Source organism: Botryllus schlosseri, chromosome 1 (assembly GCF_051294905.1).
Source record: "Botryllus schlosseri isolate E-star chromosome 1, Bs_hap1, whole genome shotgun sequence".
NCBI lineage: Eukaryota > Metazoa > Chordata > Ascidiacea > Stolidobranchia > Styelidae > Botryllus > Botryllus schlosseri.
In genome coordinates, this window is record NC_137236.1 from 27,328,039 (window position 1) to 27,346,348 (window position 18,310).

The window sequence follows — 18,310 nt, forward strand, 5'->3', positions numbered from 1 at the left end:
CATGCAATATCACCAAACAGAGTCAAAAAAGTGGGTTTAGGAAGACTTTAACTGGAAACTGAGCAGTCAACACAATGACTTGGACCCGGACTCGAGTCATAATACCATGACTCGGACTCGATCCTCTGTTCGCTGACTTGGACTCGGACTTGACTCGGTGGGAATTGAAAATGACTCGACTTGACTCGAGTCAAAAATATAAAAGTGAGATTGACTTGTGACTCGGAACCTTGTGACTTGGTTACAACCCTGGATTTTATGGCCAGAGATCATATCCCAATTTTTGATCCATAGTTACGACATCTCCCCTATTTCGCACCGAAATATAACTGTATTGAGCACGTGTATCTATATTTCTCAGTGAGTACGAGGTGATATGAAAGGGGATATTATTTTGATTCGACTGATACCAATGTTATGAATGCGCTGTCACAAAAGAGTGACTTCATCGCCGAAAGTCACCACTTTGTCTACTTACACCTTAAGCGGTTACGCTCCGAACTATTTTCACTCCTTATTAAGGCGATCGTAATACTGCGTCCACACTTTTGATGCTGTGAAATAAGAACTGTCGTTGAGAAATACGTTTGAATCCCTTTTATGGGTGTGATCTTCAATTCTCCCGCGAGTACAAATGCGCTTATCTGCAGTATCGTTAGGGATTTGTGTTTGACGTGAAAATGAGTGTTACAACTCTGTATGTAGCTTCTCACGACGAGCTGAAAATCTGCCTTCTTGAACTAATGTCCGAGTAATTTTCTTGCCTTCTTGTAGTGTTGACAGAACTTGAAAATCTCTTGTTTTATGCTTACATAGAATAGCCTTCTTAAAACTATTAAACCAACATAGTGATGATTGTCCACATTATTCGCCTCGTTCACGCCGCATTTACTGAATCAAACTATGCACTTACCGGTTATTCGATTCCTGGAATCGTCGTCTGTCGTTTGCACACGCGACGGCAGTTCACGATGCAGAACCGCGGGAACGAATTTCAGAGGCGGCTGAACTGCAACCTTCTTCCGGCCTGGATTAAGATTGTTTCCGGTGTTCGCATGATAATGCACGGATTCAAATTATACGAGGACATGGGGGAAATTAGCAAATCAGAACGGTAGTTTTTTCGGCGTTTTGCGGGCTGGTAAATCACAAAAGTAAATGTCTCGGACCGGTGAAATCTCAGACTTCAGAAATAAACCAGAATGTAATTACGGCAAAAGTATGCAAATGAAAACTAAGTATTAAGTTTCAAGTTAGCGGTATAGCCTATTTGTCTATCATTGATATGGTATATTATTGATATGACACATGCTATGCATAAGTCAATTGCGATTTCTACAAGTAGAAGCCTAGATCAAACCAATAACTTGATTGTTGCGAATTTCTCGTTAAAGGAATCGATTTCTCGTGTTTGTTTGATTCTGTCATACGGCCGAATTTCGCAAAATTGCAGTTTAATTTCGTTACATTTTGTTCAGATAGTCTTCGTAGTATTCACACGAGCTTTCAGCATGGCGACGCACCGCATATGTAGAATTCGAGTTGAAACTCGCTGAAAGCGTGTACGTATATATGTGCTCTTCAACCGGCTGTATCGTACAATCTAGGGTGCACCGGAATTTTCAATGGTGTACCACTGGTGTGGGTGATGTATCAGTTACCGCGACTAGCACACAATGAAATAACAAACTTTCAAGACGGAGGCGATATAGCAGGACCTGGCGATATAGTGTCGACTTCTGTCAGTCATCACCATGCTTGCAAGACCGAATGGTAGAACCGGAAGAGAGTGTTTGAGTTCTAATAACCATTGGCTTCCGGCCCCGGCTACCAGTGAACAAAACGCGTACACTGGATGTGTAGCGTTGGTAGAAAAGTTTGATGGGTGCACCATTCGGAAGACGCGTTGAAGAGAACACTGTCGGTAACTGCGTTCATTAATTCCAAGCAACTTCGAAATTTCCCGCATAAATTATGTTAATCAAGGTACGGGTCTCCAACCTCGTTAACATTATTCGATGTAGAACAACCTTGAAATATATTTGGCAGACCAACAGGAAAGCTGACGCGATAAGGCATCTGGGTCTTCTCTAATATTTGATCTGGACGATGTTTGATGTCTTTCAAAGAGACATCAGGTATGCGGTGATCATTGGTGTGGGCCACCAAGATCCGTGATTGCGTAGGAGTGGTGAACGCTTCACAGAAAACAGTTCTGTTGTAGATTAGTCTATATGTGATAAGCCTGCTTGGATTCCGCTACCTTTGACGAGGAGAAGTCGGATCAGATCGCAATCATAACTCAAAAATATACACTAGCCATGGGCGCAATGTGGTGAAAGATTTATTATCCATCATAAATTCGAGATGCCCTGTTTCTATTCAAAACACCAAGGCATTTTTCGTACTATTCTCAGCTGGTACAGTCGAAGAGTTACCGTTATCTCACCTTCCATCGATGACCCACCTTTAGTATAGTTCCCAACCGGTGTCTCGTAATTCCTTCTCGAAAGAATCTGGTGCATTGGCGGACAATCTTCGCAAGCCAACACTTTCCCGCGATACCCTTAGGATGACAGAGATGGTTAAGCTATAGTCGGCGTTGATAATAAGAAGTAGAAGGAGATGCAATGCCGCAAAGTCCTACCCACCTACATTAGAAGTAGCGATTTTAAATGTGAAAAGACCTTGAAATGGAAGTCGCATAAATAAAGTCACGACACTCTATTAAATGATTTAAGAGTAGAATTGAGTGACCTATCAGGGAATCAGAGGTGGTCACAGAAAAAAAGTGCGTGTCGGTATACTTTTAGAGCGCACTGAGATAGGTTTTCCCACTTGCCGTATTCGGTAATGTTTCAAATAGAATCCACTTCATTTGAATCAAAAATCATACTTCAGGCACTTTGAGACTTTTTACCGCAGTACTTAGTTTTAGTGTATGTCTGCCAAACGTTTCTGGGGTGAAATTGTTATATTACATTTGCGAAATAGTTAAGCGATGCACTGTAACTAAATATATTTTTATAGAACGCACTTATTTACAATATAAGTGGTCATTTTTCGTCGTAAGTGGGACGATTAACTTTGAATTTTCGAAAATATACCCGACCCTAATTTACTGTTTGAAGTATTCGACCCCGCGATCAACTTTAACCGTAAATATACCATTGGACTCTGACTTGTATTGGTAGTCGAATAAAGTGTAATTCCCACTTACAATATCATCACCTAAACCAGTTTCCCGACCTGCGTCACTCTGCGTCTCATTAATAATGGAGCTGGGATGAATGAAAATCTTCATGGCCAGTTGACACTCACATGTTTGGTCTCTTGGTGCAAGAGAGTCGGGGCTTTTCATTGAAATAGGTTCCCCAGCTCTCATGCTTCGTAGTTCATCTTCAGACACCAGGTTCCTGTGAATCCGAGTCATTTCGCGAGGACCAGTATCTGATAATGTACCACTTTTAAACAATACAGTTGATAGCTTTCAATACAACATCAATTGCAGTAGAACATTTATTAAAACTCTCCGACTTTTCCGGTGCCTCTCTCCAAGATTTAACTGCACACTAATGGGATGGAAACAGATTCATCAGCTAAACCTGGGGCCGCCAAACCGTGGCCTGCGAACCAAATGTGTCCCGCAAGAAGGTTTCAAGTGACCCGCGACGTAATTCCATAGATTAGGTTATATTATAAATTAGTTATATTATTAAAAAAAATTTCTCAGCTAATTTATTACAAACTTGCAAGCCAAACAAAAAATTTGATTAGTCTGACTGCGAAATTCGGGTTTTTGATGACTGATATATCAGTTCCGACGAATTGGCGTAGCCAGCGGCCCGACACATTTTTCGTAGATCTTCGCATATGACCATAAAGTAGAATAGTTTATGCAGATTTATTTGACTTAGAAATCTTTCTCGTACTCCGCGCAATTTATTGTCACTAGAATTCATGCTTTTATTATTGGTAGCCTGTACCGTAGGCTGCTACCCCCTCCGGATAATTAAAAATACTACACAAACGAGTCTAACTATATCCGCAATTATTAGAGAATGTGTCGTCCAATATATAACTTCGCGCCTGCACTCGCAGAACGATCGTCGGCGATAGATCTTTTGCACAGATCGACAGATGCATGTTCTCCCAAATCTTCGATATTGATATGTACACGCCCTGAATAACCCTGTCCTTGCAAAATGAGCTCAGCGGTATACAGATGCATCCCGCAATATATGCGAGTAACAACATTATTGAGCGAATACATTCATCATCTCTGAACAAATTTCGGGCAATTTTCAGGACGTAGTTGTTATTGATTTTGATTCGTAGAGAGATAAGTCTTGTTTTCAAAACCTAATCCGGTTCATTGCTCACGGAAGACTTAAAAAGGCGATCAAAACTGAAGCGGCCCGCGCAATGGTTCGAAAATCTAATGTGGCCCTCTGGCCGAAAAGGTTGGTCGCCTCTATCAATAAAGTGGAGTTTGACGTAACAATCATAATAACACATCATGAAATTCGCATTGTAACAATGACAACAAAATTTGAATTATAATGTAATATAATGCACACAATGTAACTACCACGACTACACCAAGAAACAAATCAAGCTAACGTCAAATGAGCAAGTCGTTCAAAATTCCCTTTTGTTTACATAAAATTGGCTAGGTCAACGTAATAATTGTTGACTTTAGTACTTTTAAATGAAACAATCTGCCTCGGGCATTGACAGTGAACATTTATCGTAGTAATTTTGCGCGCAGGAAAGGTTTTCACTTGACTGCTGACCGGGCGACGAGTATAGGCCTATGCCTGATAAAATCGTCATAAGAGTCTAGCTAACTTACATAGGCATGCAAGCTACGCGCGGTCAGCTACGCATGTTTTCGATCGAATCAATTTTGCGATGTGTTACTTTATACGCTCAAACAATCGTTCGGATTTACGTCCTACATACCTATTATCGCAGTCGCACTTGTATTCGTAGACGGCGTTACTTATTATCGCAGTCGCACTTGTATTCGTAGACGGCGTCCGTTTGAGAGTTTGGCAAAAGGGGTCTAGTTGATTCGATCGAAGACATGCGCACCTGAACGCACGGAAATTGCACGCCAATGACGAAATCTACTTCAGAAACTATTCGATATACTGCTACCACAGAAGTTGTATTTGTTAATTCTATTTGAGTTGAGAACGCTGACTACTTCGATCATCTTTTCCATAACCACGCAATCTCGCCCAGGCAAAATATATTTTAAAAGAATCAAGACGCGAGTCTGGACACTGGACAGCTTACTCCGGCAGATGGAAGAACTATTTTTGGGGAGTAAGACGATATACAAACGCACATGTTACCGATAACTGTTAAGTTAGAGTTCGAATTATTGAGCACCGACCGTGGTTTTTATGAGGAGCTATCTCCTCTTTTGTCAGCGTGTCGTATCCGGGACAGCGTTCAAGTGGTGTCGCGCGCTCCCGTTCCGAAGTAGACCGGTGACTTGGCGGACTGGATTCGCAAGCCAGAACTTTCTCGCGATACCCTGAAGGTAACCAGATGCGGTTAATGCAGGCAGGCTCGATACAGTCATGGAAGTAGCATTTACGCTTGAATGGCAAACTATATTGAAACTAGATACAAGGGTTTCAAAGACCCGTGTAAACTCCGAAAAATTAATAAATCAAATGAAGGGCTTGAAAATTATCACGTTTGTAGTTAGTAGAAGTAGTCACGGGAGGTAATCATATTTTAGAGCCCTAAAGAGGACACTTTTTTTAAAGTTTCAATAAGAGAAATATATATGGGAAGTTTATTCAGATAATGCTTGGCATCTGGTATGTTGGCTAGGATAAGAACAGGTGAACTTCCTACGCCGGTAGCTTTGAACCGGGTTCCGTTCAGTTAACCTTCTTCCATAATCCATAAAAATCCGATTTACACGTGTACTTCGGAGCGAATTTACTTTTTTTAGTTGTCTTCGTATGTTAACTTAACACTCGACACAAAGCAAAAAAGGACGGAGTGCGGATAAAGATATCATGTGGATGTCCTCGGGGAACATTTTAGTATTATAGAGAAAAAAGAAGAATCCTCTCGAAAGAGGTATGGTATGTGGGAATCGGTCGTGATGTAGCCTACCATAATTCTAGCAACAAATTCGGTTATTCGCAGGGAATCAGAGACGATTAGTAACGAAGTGCCTCTTTCTTTTAATGAGTACTTGAATGGGTTTACCCTGGTAGTGTTTTTAGACCATGTCCACTTTTGTTTCCGAAAACTACTTACCTTTTACGTTCTGGATTTGGTGAAGCGGAAAGTTTAGTTTTTTCTATGTGTTTGCATCACCTTGGGGATAACATATGGGCGAAACCGTGCTTAGGACACGGTAATTCAATGCACACATATTTGCAGTGTCATTGATCATTGTGCCTAAGTCGGGAAGAGGCAATCTACAGTGTAGACTACTCATCCCCCAATCAACTGCTAAGTATGGGACATATATACCAAATCTATTTCCTCTAACCACTTCGGAACTATCAAGTCTTTAATCGTCTACTCACACTTGATTAATATTGACATGTTTCGAAAATAACTACTTCTAGTTGTAATTGAGGGAAGTTAACGAGTTGAATTTTACTTCTACTAGCATACTATCCTGACTATACCTTCACCACCATTATAGCGTAAAATATATCATAAAACGCTTTGAAATATTATTGTTTGATGAAGCATAATTATTGCTTACAGCACTATCACATAAACAGTATCCAGACCTTTATGCTCAGTATCAATCCTGGGTACATTGGGAAGAGAATAGATATTGTTATTCAGTTGAAACTCACATGCTAAATCTCGTGGTGCGTCGTTATCAGCGCCTTTCGGCTCAATACATTCCCCGGCTTTCATACGCCGCAGTTCTTCTTTAGTTACCAGGTTCCTGTGAAGCCGAGTCATTTCGCGAGTATCGGTATCTGGAATATATGGCTTTTAATGGATTAAAGTGATCAGAAACGCAGAGATCTCAATCGCCATGTAGTCATAGTGTATAGTGTCATAGTGTAACACTATGCGACCCAAACATTATGTACGCAGGGGTTCTCAACTTCCCATGTATAACAGACCGCATTTTAGCAGCAAAAGACGCCGCGGGCCGCAGATTTTTATTACCATGTATTTGTTGGCTACTATTAAATTTAAGCTACTGTAGCCTATATTTGCTAGTCGTATACGGGCGTTTAGTATATTGTTATGAATTCTATGGCAATAATGGACAGCTTTCGTAAGTTCGCAGTTGCTGTTTTATGTGAGAATGTGTTTCTCCCAGCGGCGCATTATGGTAACTTCTTCGTTACTTAGAGGCCAATATCACTTTGAGCTCTCAGTGATAAGAGAAGTCTGGCGTTTCAGGGTCAGCAATAGTTACTGAAGTCAGCTTTGTCAAGTCGATGTTTTTCGCTGGTCAATATTCCCTATAATTTTTCACGAGTCTGCGCGCACTCACCAACTCACTGCACGGTCTGTTGCACAGCAGTGCATAAGGACTAAATACAAAAAGGTCATCACTTCGGATTTTTGTGCGCAGCTCAAATTTTCTGTGCGCAGCGACTGTGTCAGCACTGCGCAATTGCGCACGTGCGAAGCTTAGAGGAAACCCATCCCCACGTTTGCCTTGCCAACATTTCCTCTGTAAACATGTCCACTCTGATAAAATGCACCCAGATAATTAGCTATGCAACGTCTGTGGAATCGATGGATTCGTCCAATGCTAGGCTAATATGGTCTACGCGGCGACGTGTAATAAGAGATCGACTGACATTGCTGCTACTCTTTTGATCACGGTTGCCTCATACAACCGTAGCTTTGAAATTTGTCATGTGATGGTATCATTGATGCTAAGTTGTGGAAACGGCGAATATTCGCACAGTATGTTATATTTTTTTTTTGGAATTACGCCTTCTCTAGCAGATTGCCTTGGTTTAGCGATATTACAACGAGTCTGTAACGTCGTCGGCAATTTTAACAATGCCTCGAAATATGGATTGTTCGGCTTGAGACATAGCTAGCAACGTTTTTCAAGATCAGGCGATATGCATAACTCCGAAAGAAACATTCGGTACATCATTTTAAGCTTCTACCCTTTGTTACGACAATTGTTCTTCGACAAATATGACAAATCGGATTTCCATTTGTATCGGAGAAAGTAAAATAATTTTTTCACGCAGTGTGTTACAAACACAGTTGTCGCCGTTTAATTTCCCGTTCCTTTTTCTTGCTTCTGTTCAAACCATTCTCAGTGAGTGAAACACTCTTCAAAAGTGTACTGGAAACGCAGCGGGATTCTCAACCCGAGTCCAAAGAAGAATGCCAATTTAAAAAAATATAAACTCGAGAATATCTCAAGAAACCATAACACATCAAAGAATGAGTATTCAAACGACAATAGAGACGGTAGTAGTGTAATTGTGGTCCCGTGATTCGTAAAATACCGGAAACAAGAATGTTGCATTTCGGAAGTCAGAAACGGTGCATTTTGAGCTAGCTAGTGGTCGAAAATCGGCCTATGGAGCTTCGAAAAAGCGTCATTGTGCGCTTCCCGCGATCGATTTTGAAAACAGGTGTTTTAATGCGAAGTGACCTACATATTCTGCGGAGACAAATGACTATGGTATCCTGTCCACTGAAATCACTACGCGAATTGCTTCCCGTGGAACAGGTTGGACTAGAAGCAATCCGTGAGCGTAAAACAGGTGTTTTAATGCGAAGTGACCTACATATTCTGCGGAGACAAATGACTATGGTATCCTGTCCACTGAAATCACTACGCGAATTGCTCCCCGTGGAACAGGTTGTCGAAAAGCAATCGTGAGCGTACACAATCCGTAGCAAATACAACCGCTCAGGGCAAAACTGGCTCACTGTGTTAAGTATATCACGAATCACATATGACACGAAAATATGCATCAACCATTGTGTATTGTGAAACAGTAGACACACATACATATCATTCTTGTAACTCTAGAATTCGAGTTAACTGGTCAATCTTTAATCTTCCATCCTGATTTTTGACGCGCGTTAGTGCATACTTTCTCCCTTTTTTTAAACCAGGCGAGGTCCATTGATCGAGTTTGACAGTTCCGGTGTCATCGCTTAACGTAAAACTATGTAGTTTGAGGTCTTCGCCATTGACGGGGATGGATTTTTCCTCATGGTCGGTACATATCGCATTGATTGAAATATATTTTTCGCTGCCTATATTGTTACAGCTTACAACGGCGTATTCGTCTGGGGTGTGTTTTGATCTGCCATGAATAGTAACAGACGAACTGCGACCGAGTAGCAAAGTAGGTTCCCCTGAAAACTTATCGAGTCGAGCCCAGGCTGTTTTGATGAGTACTCGCTTCCGTTTCCTAAAAGCTTTTTCGATGGCTTTGAACAGTTCTTGGTTGAAACAAGTGAAGGGTATAGTATTGTTCTCGTTGTCTATAAATACACCTTTCAGGTAACTACTAACGAGCCCCTTTTTCGGGGAGGAAACAAACTTTACTGCAAGCCGCAGGTCCGATGATTTTCCAATGGCCAATCCTTGTATACTCTCCATTGCTATGATGTCCAGATAATGATCATTGTCGCGGGTTACTCGTATTTTATAGACCTAGTCACGTGACCATAAACGCGTAGTTACTCGGTTTAGAAGTTTGATGAATCGCCTGAACAGACTTGGTTTGAAATAATCCTTGCAGGAATTCTGTAAATAAAATCATAGTGATAGTTTTATGATTGTGTAGTCTGAAATTCAGCATACCCAATCATTTGTCAGTGAGATAAAGTGTGTATTCAAGAATTTCGATGATACATCTGTGTACAATGAGATAGTATGAACATCACTTTTCATAGCTGCGATCGCTACAATGCACATAACACCATTCCAGTCCACACCGTACCCCAGAATCGCGTTGGTTAATGATGTGAAATCACATTTTTCGATGCTCTCAACAATTTGATCAGATATGTATAAATCAACGATATCGTGAACCAACTGTTCTGTTTCGCTCAAATCAGGGACAGGTAAATGGTGATGGTGAAGTAGATAATTTTCTATAATCACTCGGGTATAAGTTGAGTCCATATTGTGTAGTTACTGACAATAAAAACTGTGAAAATTCCGGTAATTAAGTGATCGTACATCGGAAATTAGAATGAATAAAAGGTTGTTATAATAAACAGAGTAACACGATATGAAATAGGAAGAAGGTGCGCGTGGCGGGAAAGAGGAAGTAGTTCTGAATAAATAGGTCCTCAGTAAACTGGTAAATCCCACTCGCTCATACCGAATATCATCCGTTGATCAGTATACCTCGATTTTAATTTGTGTTAATCATGGCCCAGGCTCAGTTGAACAGATTTAATACCCTCGGGTATGAACCTAATTCTTTTGAACTACAATTTGAAGAGGATGCAGATATTTTGGAGGCCCTCCTACCCGAAGACCTCGTTGCTTCAACGACAGAGGTCGTTGAGTGTGATTCCACGACCCCTATCGAAAACCAACCGCCTCACCGTGACATCACATTACAGGCATGGCTGGAATCGCGTGGTTCGAACCAAGTTGCGGTTGACAACCCGACAACCTCGGGTTCGAACTTACCCCTTCCAGATGAACCGACAACTTCAGCTGTGTTACCAGTTGAGAAACCGTCAACTCCTCGTAAGATTTTTCCAAAATCTAGAGTTCGATCCGCGGTACCATCTGACAAACCGACGACCTCTCGAAGGTTATTTTCTGGCCTACCAAAACCACAGATCCCAATCGAGAAACCATCAAGTTCTAGAAAGCGAGATGTACCCACAACCTCGCAACAAACCAGTGCACCTCCGTGTAAAAAGATATGTCTCTCTAAATCGAAACAAAAAACTTTGGTTCTTAACCAGGAGAAACTCAGCGAGGGTGAAGATCGGCCGAAGACATCGCGAGGGAGACGACAAGAGGAGAAGATATGTCTGTACACCGCCAACAAAATTCGAGACCATCTCAAGACTCTTGAAGTGGTCAGACCACACCTAGGCGTGATTCTAGGTTTAATTGATTCCCTTACAGAAAAGAAGAAACCTTCCCTACAGAAAATCATTCTTGAAATAAAAAAGCTATTGGCTTCGGCTATTGAACGCAGTGATCTTGATCAGATTCAAAACCAACTGAACGATGCAACCAACCAATTCCTGAACCAGCTCTTAACAATTAGAACCACCTTGAAATATAATTTGTGATTCAGTGTAATGTATTTATTGTGTGAATGTGAATGTTCATGTGATGTGTATGAAATTACAGATAATAGGCTTACAAACGATCTTAAATCGTGAACACTAGATGGTGCTCGCACTAGATTAATCTCGACGCAGCCAAATCGGTCTTTTCCACCTGGACGCCGCAGCGAGAGGATGTGAAATCTGCGCTCGTGAATATATTACCAATCCACGTGTAAGTATACACTGATCTTATTCAATAAACCAAAAGTTTGTGTTAACGTGATGTTTTCTTGCTTCATCGAAACAGAGAAAGAGAAGAATCAACCCCAATCATCGAACTTATTGCATCGGTGAGTTCTCTGTTTTTACTACCTTAAGTTGGTGAACATAATTTTGAGGAAGGTTGTTTCTTTGCTTACCAGGTGAAAAAGAACTCAAGATTTCAAGAGAAAAAATATAAGTAAGTATTACTATCTCGTTGATTACTAGAATACAGAGTGTGAAATTGAAATCGAATTCAATGTTACAGATGAGCCGTCGCAGAAGACACCGTATCCGTGAGGAAGATGAATTTCCACCAGATATTGGTGATGAACGTCAAGAAATTTTAACACAGAACTGGCAAGCCATAAAATCGTATGTAGCAAACATAGGCAGATCTCGAGTGGTGTACAATATTCGGATTATAAATCGTCAACTCTTGGCTGTTCGCGAGGACATTGAAGCGATATTCTTCTCTGAATCATATAGATTTAAAGTCAACTATTCATATGGCTGTATCCTATACCACACCGAGACTCTGAGATATCGTTATTTTCATGCATCGTCAAATATCGATCGTGTTCTGGATATGCCATTGGCTATTTCGTCATTGATACAGTTTGAAAAATTTGTAGAATCCATTAAATTGGAAACTGCATTTGATGTATTGCGTAAAGCCCGACCTGATACTAAATCACAACCTGTTTGTCTAACAAATATACAGTTTTACATATTCCCTAGTGATCGGTTATTGATAGGGTGTGCTGATGTTAAACTTCCTCTGTGGCTTACAAAATCGAAATGTGTCTTGACACTACTTTACGATAAAAATCGTAATCGGTATAATGATAATCTGTGTGTATTTCGTTGCATTGGACACTCACTCGATCGTGATGCGAAATCACTGGCTCAACAGTATACCCAGGTTTATGGTGTGAACGTTGTTGGTGGTGTAACTTTTGAGATGTTACCTGACATCGAGACATTGTTTGATGTAGCTATATCTGTCTATCGTAAGACCGATGGTAAAGCTATTGCTGTCCGACGTAGTACTTATGTAGCCACTCCTGTTTATTTACACCTCGAAAATTCTCATGCTTGCTTGATAACTCAGATCAATCGATACCTCGAAAGCTATCATTGTGAATCTTGTGGAAAATTTTTCGATATTGCAACCCATCTGACCAGGCACAACTGCATCACTGAACCTGTCGAGATATTTCCCGGCGGGATATATAGACCACCTTTGACGGTATTTGAACGAATGGAGATTGAAGGCATAATTGTCCCAAATCATTTACGTTTTTTCAAATATCGGATTGCCTTCGATATCGAGAGTATGTTTCAACAATGTGATTTTGATCCCTCAGCTAAAACGACTTACGAGTGGAAGCATATTCCAATTTCCGTTAGTATATCATCAAATGTAGACGGGTATTTGGAACCACAAGTAATTGTTTCGAATGGTGACCCAATTCAGTTGTGTGAAGAGATGGTAGAGATTTTTCATACAATTCAGAGTCGATCCTTCAGTCTGTTGCTAGTTGAATACCGTCAATATCTCGATTTGTTTGAATCTAAAATCACAGAGATGAAAGTATTAGACCCCTCGGACAAGCCTTTACCATTGGAACGTTTACAAGATGAATTCATGTGCTATCTAAGGCAAATACCAGTTATATCTTTTAATGGTGGTAGATACGATTTGAACTGTCTTAAGGTATACTTGCTGCGTTTTTTCGTTGATGAAAACTTGAATGTTTTGAAGCGTGGTAACACATTTCTCTCGCTAACTACGAACAGGCTTCGTTTCCTCGATATCGTCAATTACTTGGCACCTGGTTTTTCTTATGAAAAATATCTGAAAGCGTTCAAATGTAGTGGTGGAAAGGGTCATTTTCCATATGAATTTCTGACTAGTATTGAACTGTTAGATTACCCTATGCTCCCGAATCATCAGTCATTTTATAGCTCGATAAAACGTTGTAATATATCGAAAGCTGATTATGAAAACTGCCTCAAGGTTTGGAATGATCATAATATGACATCGCTTCGTGACTATCTAAAATGGTACAATGCAATTGACACACACTACTTCATTGAAGGCCTAGAAAAGCAATTCGACTCTTTCAAGTCTCAATTTAATGTGGATATATTTAAAGAAGCTGTCTCGCTGCCGGGTGTGGTTTCGAGGCATATATTCAATTCCATTCCAAGGTACTTTACCTTGTTCAGTGAAAAGCATAAAGATCTAGCTTTACTTTTTCGTGAAAATCTTGTCGGTGGCCCCTCAATCATCTTTAATCGGTATCAAAAAAGGGGGGAAACTCGCATAAAACAACTTTTCTATGGTAAAGATGCGGAAATAACACAGTATATAACAGGTATGGACTGCAATTCGATGTACTTGAAAGCAGTATCGATTGCGTCACCCGCAGGCTATCCCATTCATTGGAAAAGCCTTGATAACGAGTGTTCTAAATTTAAACCGGTTAAGACTGCTCCTACCTTTGGTCATAAAGCACATGAATGGATACAGTACTATTCTCATGTTCATGGTGTACATGTCCACCATGCTTTCAACGGGTCTGAAGTAAGAATAGGATCCAAGGGGTACCCTGCAGATGGCTTCTACCGTGACTCATCAGGTCGAGGCGTTGTGTTATCATTTCTGGGATGTTTCTACCATTCTCACAGTAAATGCCGCTTTTCGTATGACGACCCGACGCGTCGAGAACGAACAGAACGTGTACATTCATATTACAGAAGCCTAGGGCATCGTGTTATCACGATGTGGGAATGTCACTGGGATATCTCTAAACGTGAAAACTCCGAAATCACTCAATTTATAAACAGTGTTCGACCTCGATTGATTCGCAACAAGTCACTAACAGCTCATAAGTTGATTGAAATGGTGTTAGATGGAACGTTCTTTGGGGCTTTACTGGTTGATATTTACACTCCTTCCCATTTGAAAAGATATTTTTCTGAACTGTGTCCAATATTCAAAAACACCCTTGTCTCACGTAACGACTTGAAAGGTCACATGAAGCAATTTGCTATTGATCACAACCTATTACCAACACCAACACGTATGTTGGTTGCATCGTACTATGGCCAGAGAATTCTTTTGTCATCGACATTGATAAAATGGTATATAGAACATGGTCTAATTGTTTCACGGGTATACGAGGCAATTGAGTTTACAAAATCAACTTGTTTTGACGGTTTCGCAAAAACTGTCTCTGACGCGAGACGCCTAGGGGACCGCGACCAAGACAAGGAAATTATTGCCTTGACTCATAAGCTTTCTGGGAATGTGATATATGGGAAGATGATAATGAACCCCCTCAAATTTAAACGAACCAGTTTTTGTGATAAAAGTCAATTGCGGAGAAATGTCAATGATCCGTTTTTTGTGAATGTAGAAGACTTGAGCTCCAATTTATACGAAGTAACCAAAAGGCCTAAAAAAATAAAATGGAATACTTGCATTCACGTCGGATGGTTCGTCTATCAATACGCGAAGGAGCAATTACTATCGTTTTTTTACGACTGTCTCTGTGCGTACTTTGATGACAGGAAATGGACTTCCTTAATGTGCGATACTGACTCGATCTACGTCGGGCATTCAGCTTCTTTCGATGATATGCTAATCCCAGAAAAAAGATCTGAATTTTATCTGAATTACGAAAAATGGTTCCCACGCTATTTTTGTGACCAACATAGAAATGAGTTCCTGTCCAACCCAACCTCATTCGATCGAACGAGACAATGTTGTAAAGATGTCTATGCATACTTTCTACGGGAACCAGGTTTGTTCAAGGTCGAATACGAGGATGGCACTGCATTTTGTGGTCTCCAGTCGAAAAATTACTTTTGTGATGGTCCAAAACAAAAGTATGCCTCGAAAGGTCTTCAGAAATCTGGTCAAGTAAATTTTGAAGCATTCCTTGAAGTATTGACATCTCAAAAACCTATGGGGGGTCATAATAGAGGTTTCAGAGTTCATAATAATGGTATTTACACGTACCAGCAGCATCGCGATACCTTGTCTTATTTTTACGCCAAGCGTCATGTTCTGGACGATGGCGTCACCACTATTCCGTTGAATGTGTAATGTGGTTGCTTTTGTATATTTCTGATCATGTTTTTTCTTGTTTTCTCAGATGAATAGTGCAAGTTCTTTCATCAAATCTGTTTTAATAGAGTTAGATCTGGATACTTTGCATAAGCAAACCATTGGCTTGGAACAGGATTTAACGCAACACTCTATTGTCGGGACCCAGGACGAACCACTCACCGGTACGATATCCGACCGTCATTACAGAGAGCGCCTGAATCAGCTCGAGCAAAGATGGAACTCTATTCGTGAAATATGCATGGAAGCACTACTACAACTCCGATTCCCAGACCGCAAGCTACCGAGTGATCACCAAGACATTTTCAATCGAGCCAAGCTGACGAATTATGTCGTTTTGGGTAAAACCAGGACTTGGATCCCACTTTTCGATAGGGAGGAAAAAAGAGCCAACTTCAAGAATTGTATGCGTGGACGTTCGTTGCAGTTCTTTCTCGACGACCATCGTGCCGCCAACTCTCGAAAACGATCTCATTCAGATTCGGAAAGCAGTGATGCTGGAACACAACCTTCTGAATTGAGAAATGATGGCTTCCCCGATAACTATAACTGTGCCGATCCCAATTTGTGATATTTTGCTGTTTAGTGATAATGCTTATCAATTTTAAGTGTTCAAATGTAATATCTGATCGGGTTAAAGACCAGTTTTGTGCTCGGATGGTTAATGTATTTGTGTTTTGTTTTACAGATGGCTACTAACTACTTAAAATCTATACTGCAACATTCCAACCTGGATCAACTACACAACAAGACACTGCGCCGTTATCACGATCGCATTCAAGTCGTCGACATGTATTTGAGACATGATATGTCGAATGAATTCTACAATCAATGCATTTCAAGCCAACGCGATGATTTAGAACAATGCTCCCATGGTGAGATAGCATGTATGATTTTGTGTTCTCATGGTAGACATTTTCACAAATAACTTTCTGACACAACTCTAATACCATTTCATATCTAGACTGGGAACAACTGCTCGACGACCTTCAAAAAGCCTTTGTGACCTTGCAGCTACCCCTGACGAAATTACAAGCCAGTGATGAGGACTTTGTGACACGCGGCAAACTACTGAATCGAACTTTACTGGGGTTATACATCCCACTTGAGGATGAATACAACAGTGGGTTTTCCCAGTCCGCAGACTCGTGATATATATATATAAATACATTCGTTTTTCGAGTTTGAATAAACAGCAACATGGAATTCAAGCATCCTTTCTCATTCATCCTATCTGGACCATCTCGTAGTGGTAAAACTACTTTCATCACTAAACTTATCAAGAATGCAGCCTCGATGATCAAACCTAATATTTCTAGAATCGTGTACTGTTATAATAATTATCAGAGTATTTTTGAGACCATGCCCCAGGTTGAATTTTACAATGGATTGGAGATTTTGGAAGATCTTAAATCAAGTAATGAGGATGTATTGATAATAGTAGACGATTTTATGACTCAGACAGAAAAATTGGTAGAATATTTTATACGTATATCGCATCATAATCGAAAGTCAATAATTTTATGCACGCAGAATTTCCATCATCAGGGTAAAGGGGCTCGCGACCTTAGTCTATCAGCTATGTATGTCTGCCTGTTTAAAAATCCCAGAGATCAGAACCAAATATCCGTCTTGGGGCGTCAGATGTACCCAAAGTCTAAGTTTCTAACAGAATGTTATAGAGACGCTGTCAAGAGACCTCATTCGTATTTGTGCCTGGATCTCACCCAAGAGTGCCCCGACGATAGACGGGTCATGACCAATATATTTCCAGGCGAAACATTGACTATTTACACTCAACCGGTATAAATACCGGAGTGTACGCTGTTCTGGTTCAAAATGACTCCGATTCCGCGCAGAACAAGAGACCATTTGCCAACATTAGCATTCTTGCATCAAGCTAAACCTTCGATACGCAAGGAGATTTTATCTGGGGCTAGTGAAGGTCTAATACGTTGTATTTGTGAGTGTGCGAAAAATTTATTACACGGAAATATACCGCTATCAGCGTCCCAGAGAAAACGCTTGTGTTGCCATAGGAACATCTTGAGGAAGCTTACCAGTAAAGACGTTTCATTGCGCCGTAAAAGGACTCTTGTAACTCAAAATGGTGGGATGTTTATGTCTCTAATATCAAGTATACTCCCAGTAGTTACAGGATTACTCGGGAATTTATTTAAGAAATGACCCATTTTAAGAAAATCTACGTCACGCCGAATCCACTGAACCATGTCGACATTCAAAAACTGAATTCGGACATCGATAAACGTATATATGAAATATTACAAATGGATATTCCACGGGGTAAAAAATTGGCGTTATATAACGACGCGTTGAATCGGTTCCAGAACAGACACGATGTTTTGAATCAACCAATGAAAATTGATGTTCCAGTTCAACCTAACCTGTTTTCTAATGCTGAATTGGAGGCGTTACGACATATGATAAAAATTAAACCTGAATCTTCAAAGATCCCCGTGCCGAACCAGTCACCTGCTAGACCCAGAACTAAAATCCCTTCGCCCCATGTCACAACGAAAAGGGGGCGGTCTATCAAGACACCGGCGCGATTCAAATGGAACGTTTACTGAATATTTCGCTCCGGATCGACCTGGTAGCTATCGTGGAGCGTATGTGTTCGGCAGGGGGCGCAATAGA

At 40.6% G+C, this 18,310-nt stretch overlaps 2 protein-coding genes and 1 long non-coding RNA gene across 3 annotated transcripts in view; 2 read left to right on the top strand and 1 right to left on the bottom strand.

Annotated features, from left to right (window-relative positions):
• The window catches only part of LOC145441434 (uncharacterized), a 191,819-nt gene that overhangs the window by 14,920 nt on the left and 158,589 nt on the right, over positions 1 to 18,310 (bottom strand). The window contains exons 25-26 of the mRNA XM_080319297.1: positions 2,450 to 2,566; positions 914 to 1,027 (exon numbers count right to left, since the gene is read on the bottom strand). Coding sequence (XP_080175423.1) covers positions 914 to 1,027; positions 2,450 to 2,566 — 231 coding nt within the window. The remainder of the gene's footprint in view (positions 1 to 913; positions 1,028 to 2,449; positions 2,567 to 18,310) is intronic.
• Positions 9,912 to 14,114, top strand: LOC145446541 (uncharacterized). The gene is made up of 2 exons (XM_080324878.1): positions 9,912 to 11,714; positions 11,785 to 14,114. The coding sequence occupies exon 1, from the start codon at positions 10,384 to 10,386 to the stop codon at positions 11,269 to 11,271; it is 888 nt and encodes a 295-aa protein (XP_080181004.1). The 5' UTR covers positions 9,912 to 10,383; the 3' UTR covers positions 11,272 to 11,714; positions 11,785 to 14,114.
• Positions 15,153 to 16,858, top strand: LOC145446548 (uncharacterized). The gene is made up of 2 exons (XR_013917304.1): positions 15,153 to 16,527; positions 16,617 to 16,858. It is a non-coding gene; the product is annotated as an uncharacterized LOC145446548 (long non-coding RNA).